Source organism: Armigeres subalbatus, chromosome 3 (assembly GCF_024139115.2).
Source record: "Armigeres subalbatus isolate Guangzhou_Male chromosome 3, GZ_Asu_2, whole genome shotgun sequence".
Classification (NCBI taxonomy): Eukaryota; Metazoa; Arthropoda; class Insecta; order Diptera; family Culicidae; genus Armigeres; species Armigeres subalbatus.
The window spans coordinates 336,283,343-336,296,383 of NC_085141.1; the positions used below are offsets into that span (position 1 = coordinate 336,283,343).

The 13,041-nt window shown below is 42.8% G+C and overlaps 1 protein-coding gene and 1 long non-coding RNA gene across 3 annotated transcripts; both read left to right on the top strand.

The window, feature by feature from the left end:
• Nucleotides 1–591: 591 nt before the first annotated feature.
• On the top strand, nucleotides 592–2,623 carry LOC134221329 (uncharacterized). Its single transcript, XR_009982325.1, has 4 exons — nucleotides 592–645; nucleotides 718–1,109; nucleotides 1,171–1,530; nucleotides 2,213–2,623. It is a non-coding gene; the product is annotated as an uncharacterized LOC134221329 (long non-coding RNA).
• Nucleotides 2,624–3,266: 643 nt separating this feature from the next.
• Nucleotides 3,267–4,636, top strand: LOC134221330 (uncharacterized). 2 transcript variants are annotated; one of them, XR_009982326.1, is made up of 2 exons: nucleotides 3,267–3,701; nucleotides 3,762–4,636. XR_009982326.1 is itself a non-coding variant. In XM_062700529.1 (2 exons), the coding sequence occupies exons 1-2, from the start codon at nucleotides 3,487–3,489 to the stop codon at nucleotides 4,080–4,082; spliced, it is 546 nt and encodes a 181-aa protein (XP_062556513.1). In that variant the 5' UTR covers nucleotides 3,286–3,486; the 3' UTR covers nucleotides 4,083–4,216. The 2 variants fall into 2 exon arrangements, 1 of the variants encoding a protein (XP_062556513.1); XM_062700529.1 differs by having other exon boundaries at nucleotides 3,286–3,701; nucleotides 3,752–4,216.
• The last annotated feature ends 8,405 nt before the right edge of the window (nucleotides 4,637–13,041 follow it).

Sequence of the window (13,041 nt, forward strand, 5' to 3'; positions counted from 1 at the left end):
CTATGATTACAGTGAATATTTATTAATTGGAACCCACCCGCAGAAGTTAGGTGAAGCAACAAATCGCTGGAAATCAGCCAAATCGCCAGTCAACCAACAATTTCTACGTGAAACAGAAACCCTAGCACAAACTGGAAACACTTCCAAGATCAACCACCTGGCACATAGCTTTCATTAAAAACCGAATAGTCTAACTATTCTCTAAAATAGCTTGTCGGAAATGGCATTAAGGAAAGAACATAATGGTCAACATCACTATGGGCCTGGAGGTCGGCGGCGATACCGGTACCGGTTCTACCAGTCAACAATCTCACCTGAATGTCGAAGTTGTTCACCGTCGACAAGGATGTGGTACACTAACAGATTTCTCTTCTGCACCTGGAGCAACGGAAACCATACATTCTACTACTGGATTAAGCGGATGTGGTTAAAAGGAGATACAAAAGTGAGTATTCCCGAAAAAGATATTTTAGTTACAAAGTTAAAGATTGTCGCTTTTTTAGTTACAAAGAACAAAGGGTACCGTTCTGCTGTCCGAAACATGTCGGGTACAGAATTGTCAAATCGTATGGATTTTTTCCCATCCTGCCCTATCTCAGCCAGCAAAAGATGTTCCGGACATCGACGACAGCAACAATCTTTATTGTAACTAAAATAACATCTTTTATTCCTGCAGATCCAACCAATGCGAATAATAATTCCCAATCATTTTTATAGCACTTGATCCATCGGTCGTGAAGGAATTGGAGACGGATGACTAAATTCCTTGTCCGATATGGCTAGTAAAGATTGGCCTGGAAACCCGTGAATGGGAACACAAATGAAAATCGAAAAAGATCCGATCTTTACTCCAGGGAATATTATTACCTTTCGCCTGCATCTACATTGTTTCGGCAAAGGATTTAAATTTGTTTGCCTCATCTCGAGTTCTATTTTGGTAACAAAAAATATTTCGAGGAGCCTTCGACTTATGTGAAACTGGTTTTGGTAGCGGCACTGGTAGTGGCAAAACTGCTCATGGCCCTCCATCGGGGTTGTTTGCCAGTGAGGTTTTGGATCCAACGGATAGAACCAACGTCTGGTACAACGCAACAATCAGCCCGCTAGAGGTGATGATGGTGGTACATAAAGGTAATACTGTTTGCATTATTGACATTCATATTATTGCAGATCGATGGACCAACTCTCCGTACGCCGTGCATGCAGTATAGTCCGTTGCAAAATTTTCATCTTTACCTGAATCATATAACGTATTAATCACAATCTACAAGTATCAGGCGAGGAAGGCGATAAGATGCAAACGGCACTGAACAATTGTGTACCAGGCAGTAGGCAAGATATCCATTTGCGCCGAATATCCCACGGAACTGAAGTGCAAATTATTTTGCAAAACTTGAAATTCCAGAAGGCCACAACAATAATAATAACAACATCAAAAGTAATATGGGCTCTACTGATGAGGAGATGGAGGTGGCGAACAATTCCCAAAAGTGGTGCATCAGTGGTTTTTAGCAGCCGAATGTTTAACGGGTATGTATATATAGTCTTTAGAGTAATTTAGGAATCACTTAAAAAGCTTCTCTTCAGAAGGCTAGTAGCCGCGGCTACTAGGCTACTTGTGACAAGCATGCAAAGTGTTTTCAGTGATTATTTTAGAAATTTCTACCAAACGGTCATCATACCAGTATTGTAGTATTAAATCATCTTTGGACAAGTCCACTAGTTAGTTATAATTACGTACTACATATCTATTCATTGTGACATGGATCACTCATGCAGTATACATAGTGCATGGTGGTGTTCAACCAGTGCGCTATTTTGCTTGTGTCCTCGAAACTTTATTCCTCTATTTAAAGTCCGTAGTACACGCTTTGTCATATGGCAAATATTTGCCAAGTTCATCCAGACATTTTGCAAACTATCTCGGACTAATTAAATACGGATATCGATATCAGCAACACTTGACAAATACCTATTATTATGACGACTGTACTGATATCTTTCCATATTTATTCTCGAAGTCATTTTATATATTACATGAGGCATTAGAGCAAAACGCGTTTCTAAATCAGATCATAATACGGATATTACCTCGGATATTAAATAAAGTAAAATGGTGAAAAGAGTTGAATTTTCTTATACGCTTCTGTGCTCGAGAAATGCACTAATACAGCTAGATGAATTAATCAAGGATTTTCTTTCTATATTTCAGATATAAGATTCTGCCACAACCGATGTATACAAAAACCGACGTAGTGGGATATTTTAATTTGAACATATTGATCCGAGTATTCCACTGGAAAAGCTATAAGCAAAAGTTTTAAATTTTCACAGAAATATTTTCGCTATGATTGGAAATCACTAGAGTAATCCGGTTGTTCTACCATCCACTATTATACCTCAACATCTGTATTTTAATTGTTATTTGTAATAAACATCAACTATAGTTATGTATAATTATTATTTGAAATTACTTTATTTTTTAATATGATAAATCATGAGTAAAAATATATATTGATGTTGTAAGAATTTCATAAAGCAAACGTATGAAATTTCATAAGGTTGCTCAATGAAATTAGTAAGGCAAACATAAGATTAACGTAAATGTTTCTTATGGACCTGATTCATCCAAAGTTCATTCTGGTTCATAAGGCTACCTTATGTTTTTCAAACCGAATCCTTGTGGCTAATTTTCATAAGGCAAACTTATAAACTTCGGAAGGTTTTTTACGGCAGTGAATGCGTTATTAAAAAAAAATTGAAGAAAATTGACTCGTATTTTTATTTTTATTATTATGACTGAAATAAAAAAACGTTTTTACAAACGGCTCGGTATTTTTTTACAGGTGAACCGTAGAAAAAGTACAGAATAATTGTTAAAAAGTACTGAGTAATCGGTAAAATTGTATTCTTTGACATTTAAATTACCGGGATGTTCGGTACAATAGTATAACGAGAGCTCGGTAGATTCTACCGAACATATCAGTAAAATTTGACATTTCAACAGATAAAATGCAGTACCGAGTAATCGGTTGTCGATATGGTTTACCGAGGTGACTACCGAGAGCTCAGCTGTTGAGATTTCGGTAACCTGATAACCGAGCCCGTCAAAAAAAATTAATGGCGGTAAGCTCCAACGAGGATAATACGCAGATCTCGTATTAGCCTCGATTTCGTTAAGCTTCAAGCCGTATTATCCTCATATTTAATCTCGGATTTTCTCTTAATACCCCGATTTCGGGGTATTAAGATAATACGAGATTTTCTCTATGTACGCAGCCAAATTTTAACTTGCTCTCACTAACACATATGTATGTGGAGCAAATGTCAGTTTTTGTGTTTTGTTTTTCATTTTTCGTTGCGCTCTCAAGTACATTTCTTAAAAGTGGAATTTATATCCGGATTTTTTACGCTGACACCGACGAGAAGCAGCAAACGGCGGAGAAAGAGCAACGAGGACTGCAAAACAATAACAGCTGATATGGTATGTCGCCCGATTCCTGGACCAAGGAGATGATTTCACCCATCGGGTGTCGGGGCGGAAACGCTATCACTGGAGCGTGGATTCGATGGATTGACTGGCGTGATTATCGTCTTCGAGTCCGGGTGGCTCTACATTGTTCATCCGCCGAGTTCGAGTCCATTCGTCAAGAGGTGAAAAGTTCGACACACTGTCGGAGTTGGGGCAGTACGGATGTCAGGTAAACGAAAAGGACGAACAAATCATCGAGCAATAAAAACTGACCGAAAGATTGTTTCAGGGTAACCTGTCCGGCAAGAGGGCGGAACGATTGATCCTGGAACGGGATCTCAGAGCAAACCGGGTGACTGTACTTTCGGTGCGGACAGAGGAAAAAGTGACCACGTCATCATTCGGTGGCACGAGAAAAATACGACGTCTGCGGCGGCCAGAAATTCAACACCCTGTGCGACCTGATCGAGTACTACAAGCAGAACCTGATGGTGGAGACATGAGGTACCGAGGTGCACATGCGGCAACAGTACAACCTGACGCATATCACGGCCACTGGACCCGAAGCCCCGGTCGGGCAGCTGGGAGCGATGCCGATGCTGTAAAATGAATGTGAAAAATGAGAAGAATCCGGGATACGTTTTCACAACAGATTTCAAATAATTAAACATGAAAATCTTGAATATATGTACAATAATAAAGGAATGGATTGTTATCACACGTCCGAACTAAACTTTAACAGGGAGTTATTGATGGAAATCGCCGGAAGCAAGAGATATGGAAAATTCCTCCAATTTATGGGAATCCTCTTGGGAGTTCTATGGAACTCTGCGAAAACCCTGTGGGAGTCAGTGATGGATTTCTTGGTAACTCAAAAGGGAATTCCTGTGGAAATTATTAAGTCAATTCTGGAAAATTACTGCGATAATTTCAATATATTCTATTAGGAGAGCTGTATTATTTTGGAGAACCCATTCGGGAAGAAATTACACACCACAGGAAATGATGGAGAATTTCTTTGGGAGTCCTGGGGAATTAATTCAAGAATTCAATGAAACGAAAACTCATTCGGGAATTTTATAGACGTCATTTGGGTTTTCTATGGAGCTACTGACGAAAATGGTCGCGAATTAAAAAAAAATCGAATTCTCATAGAACCGTAAGAAAGTTTTGGAAATCTGGGGTATCAATGGGAATATTCCGGATAACTCATGTACGAATTTAGGAGAATTCTTTAGCCAATTTTGAAAAATTATTGTGAAAATTCTGCGAAATTCCTTCTAGAATCCGGAAGAACTTAATCACAAATTCTTGGTAATTCGTAATTCCTTCGTAGATTCTAGGAAATCCCTATATTTGGAAATTGTACTAGAAGTTCCTACAAGAATGCCCCAAGTTTTTTTCGGTAATGCCCCAAGAGTTTCAACAGGGATTTAACCGAGAATTCTACTAAAACATCCACCAGAAGTTTTACTATCCAGAATTTCAGGGGTTTTAACAAGAATTCCACCAGGAACTTCTTAAGGATTTCCATAACAGATTCCTCCAGGAATACCATCTACATTACACAGCAAAAAAAGTTGTTGAATATTACATCGAAACAGCTGCAACCAACTGAATCCATCGATTGTTGAATATTACATAAGACGATGTACTCGAGAGCATTCTGCGTAATAAATAGGAACGATGTAATTTTACGACGACGTACTAAATTAAACGACGTAATCGGAGCGATGTAATATAAAGTGATGTAATCCAGTAGAATGTACATGGCATTATATGAATGTCATAAATTGAGTTTTCTTTCTTGGTTTTTTGATTATACCTATACATATTTTTCTATTTTCTTATTAATTTAAAGTATATGTTTTATTTTGTTTTTATTTAAAACATTTGTATTAGGTTATCATCGATAGTGGTTTTCTGTGGTAACCATGTTCATCGGCGTTTCCATTCGTACCGGAATGCTATGCTCTCCTTCGTTGTTACTTCCCAGTCGCGAAACGGCAAAGTTATCGACGGTGCCAATACATGGATAAATAGTAGATTCCAAATAATCACGCCGAAACGAATTTGAAGGATTCTATTAGCCCACGGATCTGCTCACCATCGAGTGGCAATTTCTTCCTCAGACCGCGGCAAGGAGAAATTGTGGAGGGGTTACAGGACGGGTTACAGGATGCATCGACCTTGAAAAGGAAAAACAAAATTATCGGTTTCTGTCAAATAAAACAAGGAAATGAATGAGTAATTAATGTCCTACATATCCCGTCGGGATCTTTCAGGGACTCAGATGGGAATCGTTCAAGGATTCCGAACAGAAATTCTTCAGAGATTCCGGTGAGCTTTTCTTCAATGATTTCGATTAGCATTCCTTCAGTGATTCCTACGCTAATCCTTCATGAATTCCGACGCTAATCCTGCAAGGATTTTAAAGTTAAACTTTTCAAGAAATCCGACGGGAACTATTCAGCGATTACGACGGGAATCCGTCAGAAATTCCGATGGAAATCCTGCATGGATTCTGACGGAAATCTTTCAGAAATTAGCCCGGAGGGAATCGTTCGGGCATTGTGAGGGGAATCTTTCAGCGATTCCGACGGGAATCCTTTAGAGATTTTGATGGCAAACTTTTGAGATTTCGATGAGAATCCTTCAGGAAATCCAATGATAATCCTTCAGGGATTTCGACGGAAATTCTATGAGCATTTCGATGAGAATCCTTTGGGGATTCCGACGGGAATCCTTTTGGGATTTCGACAGGAATCCTTCAGGGATTCCGACGGGAATCTTTCATGGATTCCGAAGAGAATCGTTCAAGGATTGAGACGGGAATCTTTCAGCGATTCCGACCGAAATACTATAGAGATTTTTATGGCTATCCTTTATGGATTTCAACGGGAATCCTGTAGGGATACCGAAGGATTCCAACGGGAATCTTTTAGTGATTCTGACGTGAATTCTTTAGGGACTTTGATGGGAACTCTTTAGGGAATCTGACGAGAATCTAATAGGCACTTTGAAGGGAATCCTTCAGGGATTCCGACGGGAATCCTTCATGGATTCCAAAGCGAATCCTTCAAGAATTGAGACGGGAATCTTTCAACGATTCCAACGGGAATCCTGTAGGGATATCGACAGGAATCCTGCAGGGGTTCCGACGGGAATTTTTAAGGAGCTTCGACGGGAATTCTTTAAAGATTTTGACGGGAATCGTTCAGAGATTGCGACGGGAAGATATTGATGGCAATCTCTCAGGGGTTTCGATGAGAAACCTTCAGGGAATCCGACGAATTCTGACGGAAATCCTTTAGGGATTCCGACGGGAATTCTTTATGCATTTTTACGAGAATCTTTTGTGGATTCTGAAGGGAATCCTTTAGGGACTAAGACGGGAATCCTTTTAGCATTTTGATGGGATTCCTTTAGAGATTTTAACGAAAATCCTTAAAGATTTCAACGGGAATCCTGCAGGGGTTCGGGACGGGAATCTTTTAGGCACTTCCAACGAGACTTTTTTAGGCACTTTGACGGGAATTCTTTAGGGACTTCGACGGGAATCCTTATAAGGCAACATGACGAGAATCTTAAATGCACTTTGACGCATCCTTCTGGGTTTCCAAAGGGAATCTTTCTGGGATTCCAAAAAGAATCCTTCTGGGATTCCTAAAAGAATCCTTCTGGGATTCCAAAAGAATAATTCTGGGATTCCAAAAAGAATCCTTCTGGGATTCCAAAAAGAATTCTTCTGGGATTCCACAGGGAATCCTTCCGGTATTCGAAAACGAATCCTCCCGGGATTATAAAGCGAATCCTTCCAGGATTCTAAAAATAATCATTCTGGGATTCAAAAAAGAATCTTTTAGGACTCCTAAAAAAATCCTTGTGGCACTCCAAAAATAATCCTTCTGGGACTCAAAAAGGAAACCTTCTGGGATTCCAAGAAGAATCCTGGGACACCAAAAATAATCCTTCTGGTATTCCAAAAGGAATCCTTCTGAGATTTCAAAAGGAATCCTTCTGGGATTCCAAAAGGAGTCCTTCGTGGATACCGAAAGGAATCCTCTTGGGATTCCAAAAAAGAATCCTTCTAGAATTACAAAGAGAATCCTTCTGGGAATCCAAGAAGAATTCTTTTGGATTCCAAAAGGAAGTCTTTCTGAGATTTCAAAAGTCAGAAGAAATCCTTCTGAGACTACAAAAAGAATCCTACTGGGACTCCAAAAATAATCCTTCTGGGATACCAAAAGGAATTCTTCTGAGACTCCAAAAAGAATCCTTCTGGGATACCTTAAGGAATACTTCTGGGACTCCAAAGGGAATCCTTCCGTGATTCCAAAGGGTATCCTTCCGGGATTCCAAAGCAAATCCTTCCGGGATTCCAGGGAATCCTTCCGGGATTCAAAGGAATCTTCCGAGTTCAAGGAATCTTCCGGGATTCAAAGGAATCCTTGATTCAAAGGAATCTTCCGGGATTCAAAGGAATCCTTCCGTGATTCAAGGAATCCTTCCGGATTCAAAGGGAATCCTTCCGGGATTCAAGGGAATCCTTCCGGGATTCAAGGAATCCTTCCGATTCAAGGAATCCTTCGGGATTAGGAATCCTTCCGGGATTCAAAGGGAATCCTTCCGGGATTCCAAAGGAATCCTTCCGGGATTAAAGGGAATCCTTCCGGATTCAAGGAATCCTTCCGGGATTCCAAACTTCCGGGATTCCAAAGCGAATACTTCCGGGATTCCAAAGGGAATCCTTTCGAGATTCCAAATAAAATCCTTCCGGGATTCCAAGGAGAATCCTCCGATTCCAAAGGAATCCTTCCGGGATTCAAGGAATCCTTCCGGGATTCAAAGGAATCCTTCCGGGATTCCAAGGAATCCCGATTCAAGGGAATCCTTCCGGGATTCCAAAGGGAATCCTTCTGGGATTCCAAAGGGAATCCTTCCGGGATTCCAAAGGGAATCCTTCCGAGCTTCCAAAGGGAATTCTTCCAGGCTTCCAACGAGAATCCTTCCGGGCTTCCAAAGGGAATCCTTCCGGGCTTCCAAAGGGAATTCTTTGGGGCTTCCAAAGGGAATCCTTCCGGGTTTCCAAAGGGAATTCTTCCGGGCTTCCAAAGAGAAGCCTTCCGGGCTTCCAAAGGGAATCCTTCCGGGATTCCAAAGGTAATACTTCCGGGATTTCAAAGGGAATACTTCCGGGATTCCAAAAAGAATACTTCAGGGATTCCAAAGGGAATCCTTCCGGGATTCCAAAGGGAATCCTTCCGGGATTCCAAAGGGAATCCTTCCGGGATTCCTTACGGAATCCTTCCGGGATTCCTTACGGAATCCTTCCGGGATTCCAAAGGGAATCCTTCCGGGATTCCAAAGGGAATCCTTCCGAGATTCCAAAGCAAATCCTTCCGAGATTCCAAAGCAAATCCTTCCGGGATTCCAAAGGGAATCCTTCCGGGATTCCAAAGGGAATCCTTCCGAGAATCCAAAGGGAATCTTTCCGGGATTCCAAAGGGAATCCTTCCGGGATTCCAAAGGGAATCCTTCCGGGATTCCAAAGGGAATCCTTCCGTGATTCCAAAGGGAATCCTTCCGGAATTCCAAAGAGAATTCTTCCAAAATTCCAAACAGAATTCTTCCAGGAATCAAAAAGGAAATCAAAAAAGGAAATCTTTCCGAGATTCCAAAGGGAATCCTTTCGAGATTCCAAAGAGAATTCTTCCGAGAATCCCAACAGAATTCTTCCAGGAATTAAAAAAAAATGTTATTGGAAAGGATTCTCTTCAGAATCCCGAAAGGATTCGCTTCATAATCCCGAAAGGATTCGCTTCATAATCCCGAAAGGATTCGCTTCATAATCCCGAAAGGATTCGCTTCAAAATCCCGAAAGGATTCACTTCAGAATCCCGAAAAGATTCTTTTCAGAATCTCGAAAGAATTCTCTTCAGAATCCCGAAAGGATTTCCTTTGGAATCCCGGAAAGATTTCCTTTGGAATCCCGGAAGGATTCCCTTTGGAATCCCGGAATGATTCCCTTTGGAATCCCGGAAGAATTCTCTTTGGAATCCCGGAAGGATTCCCTTGGGAATCCCGGAAGGATTCCTTTTGGAATTCCGGAGGGATTCCCTTTGGAATCCCGGAAGGATTCCCTTTGGAATCCCGGAAGGATTCCCTTTGGAATCCCGGAAGGATTCCTTTGGAATCGGAAGGATTCCCTCGAATCGGAAGGATTCCCTTGAATCGGAAGGATTCCCTTGAATCGGAAGGATTCCTTTGGAATCCCGGAAGGATTCCCTTTGGAATTCCGGAAGGATTCAATTTGAATCCCGGAAGGATTCCCTTTGAATCCCGGAAGGATTCCCTTTGAATCCCGGAAGGATTCCTTTGAATCCGGAAGGATTCCCTTGAATCCCGGAAGGATTCCTTTGAATCTCGGAAGGATTCTTTGAATCCCGGAAGGATTCCCTTTGAATCCCGAAGGATTCCCTTTGGAATCGGAAGGATTCCTTTGAATCCCGGAAGGATTCCCTTGAATCCCGGAAGGATTCCTTTGAATCCCGGAAGGATTCCCTTGAAATCCCGGAAGAATTCCTTGAATCCTGGAAGGATTCCCTTTGAATCCCGGAAGGATTCCCTTGAATCCCGGAAGGATTCCCTTTGAATCCCGGAAGATTCCTTTGGAATCCCGGAAGGATTCCGTAAGGAATCGGAAGGATTCCTTTGGAATCCGGAAGGATTCCTTTGAATCCCGGAAGGATTCCCTTGGAATCACGGAAGGATTCCCTTTGAATCCCGGAAGGATTCCTTTGGAATCGGAAGGATTCCTTTGAATCCCGGAAGGATTCCCTTTGAATCCCGGAAGGATTCCTTTGGAATCCCGGAAGGATTCCTTTGGAATGGAAGGATTCCCTTTGAATCCCGGAAGGATTCCTTTGGAATCCCGGAAGGATTCCCTTTGAATCCCGGAAGGATTCCCTTTGAAATCCCGGAAGAATTCCTTTGAATCCCGGAAGGATTCCCTTTGAATCGGAAGGATTCCCTTGAATCCCGGAAGGATTCCCTTTGAATCCCGGAAGGATTCCTTTGGAATCCCGGAAGGATTCCCTTTGGAATCCCGGAAGGATTCCGTAAGGAATCCTGAAGGATTCCCTTGAATCGGAAGGATTCCTTTTGGAATCCCGAAGGATTCCTTTGGAATCACGGAAGGATTCCTTTGGAATCCCGGAAGGATTCCCTTTGAATCGGAAGGATTCCTTTGGAATCCCGGAAGGATTCCCTTTGAATCCCGGAAGGATTCCTTTGGAATCCCGGAAGGATTCCTTTGGAATCCCGGAAGGATTCCCTTTGGAATCGGAAGGATTCCCTTTGAATCGGAAGGATTCCTTTGGAATCCCGGAAGGATTCCCTTGGAATCCCGGAAGGATTCCTTTGGAATCCCGGAAGGATTCCCTTGGAATCCCGGAAGGATTCCCTTTGGAATCGGAAGGATTCCTTGGAATCCCGGAAGGATTCCCTTGGAATCGGAAGGATTCCCTTTGGAATCCGGAAGGATTCCTTTGGAATCCCGGAAGGATTCCTTTGGAATCCCGGAAGGATTCCCTTTGGAATTCCGGAAGGATTCCCTTTAAATCCTGGAAGGATTTCTTTTGGAATAACGGAAATATTCCCTTTGGAATCCCGGAAGGATTCCCTTTGGAATCCCGGAAGGATTCTCTTTGGAATCCCGGAAGGATTCCCTTTGGAATCCCGGAAGGATTCCCTTTGGAATATCGGAAGGATTTCCTTTGGAATCCCGGAAGGATTCCCTTTGGAATCCCGGAAGGATTCCCTTTGGAATCCCGGAAGGATTCCCTTTGGAATCCCGGAAGGATTCCCTTTGGAATCCCGGAAGGATTCCCTTTGGAATCCCGGAAGGATTCCCTTTGGAATCCCGGAAGAATCCAGATCCCGACTTCAGAATCCCGAAAAGATTCTTTTCAGAATCTCGAAAGGATTCCCGTCAGAATCCCGAAAGGATTCTCTTCAGAATCTCGAAAGGATTTTTTTTCAGAATCCCGAGAAGATTCTCTTCAGAATCCCGAAAGAACTCTCTTCAGAATCCCGAAAGGATTCTCTTCAGAATCCCGAAAGGATTCTCTTCAGTATCCCGAAAGGATTCTCTTCAGAATCCCGAAAGGATTCTCTTCAGAATCCTGAAAGGATTTTCTTCAGCACCCCGAAAGGATTCGCTTCAGAATTCCGAAAGGATTCTCTTCAGAATCCCGAAAGAATTCTCTTCAGAATCCCGAAAGGATACTATACAGAACCCCAAAAGGATTCTCTTCAGCACCCCGAAAGGATTCGCTTCAGAATTCCGAAAGGATTCTCTTCAGAATCCCGAAAGAATTCTCTTCAGAATCCCGAAAGGATACTATTCAGAACCCCAAAAGGATTCTCTTCAGCACCCCGAAAGGATTCGCTTCAGAATCCCGAAAGGATTCTCTTCAGAACCCCAAAAGGGTTCCCAAAAGGATTCCCGTCGGTATCCCGAAAGGATTCCCGTAGGAATCCCGAAAGGTTCCCCTCGGAATCCCGAAAGGATGCCAGTCGGAAACCCGAAAGGATACCCGTCGGAATCCCGAAAGGATTCCCGTCGGAATCCCGAAAGGATTCCCGTCGGAATCCCGAAAGGATTCCCGTCGGAATCGCGAAAGGATGCCAGTCGGAAACCCGAAAGGATTCCCGTTGGAATCCCGAAAAGATTCTAGTCGGAATCCCGATAGGATTCCCGTCGGAATCCCGATAGGATTCCCGTCGGAATCCCGATAGGATTCCCGTCGGAATCCCGAAAGGATTCTCTTCAGAATCCCGAAAGGATTCTCTTCAGAATCCCGAAAAGATTCTCTTCAGAATCCCAAAAGGATTATCTTCCCAAAAGGATTCTCGTCGGAATCCCGAAAAGTTCCCCACGGAATCCCGAAAGGGTTCCCATCTAAATCCCGAAAAGATTACCGTCGAAATCCCGAAAGTATTCCCGTCGGAATCCCGAAAGTATTCCCGTCGGAATCCCGAAAGGATTCCCGTCGGAATCCCGAAAGGATTCCCGTTAAAATCCCGAAAGGATTCCCGTCGGAATCCCGAAAGGATTCCCGTCGGAGTCCCGAAAGGATTCCTTTCGAACAGGACAGGACTCCCGTCGGGACAGGCTTCCCGTCGAAACGATTTCCTTCATATTTTCGAAAGAATGTCCGAAGGAATCCCAAAAAAAATCCCATATTCCTGAAAGGATTTCCGTCATTATCTCCCAAGAATGCCCGTCGGAATCCTGAAAGAATTCGAATCAGAATCCCGTAAAAATTCCCTTCGGAGTCCCGTTAAAATTCTCGTCGGTATTCCGAAAGTATTCCCGTCGCAATCCCAAAAGGATTCCCGTCGGAATCCCAAAAGGATTCCCGTCGGAATCCCAAAAGGATTCCCGTCGGAATCCCGAAAGGATTCCCGTCGAAGTCCCGAAAGGATTCTCGTCGGAATCCCGAAAGAATTCCCGTCGGAGTCCCGAAAGGATTCCCGTCGGAATCCCGAAAGGATTCCCGTCG

Coding starts and splice junctions, on each gene's coding strand:
- LOC134221330 (XM_062700529.1), top strand. CDS start 3,487: ATGTCGCCCGATTCCTGGACCAAGGAGATGATTTCACCCATCGGGTGT. Junction 3,702..3,751: donor TGGGGCAGTACGGATGTCAG/GTAAACGAAAAG, acceptor ACTGACCGAAAG/ATTGTTTCAGGGTAACCTGT.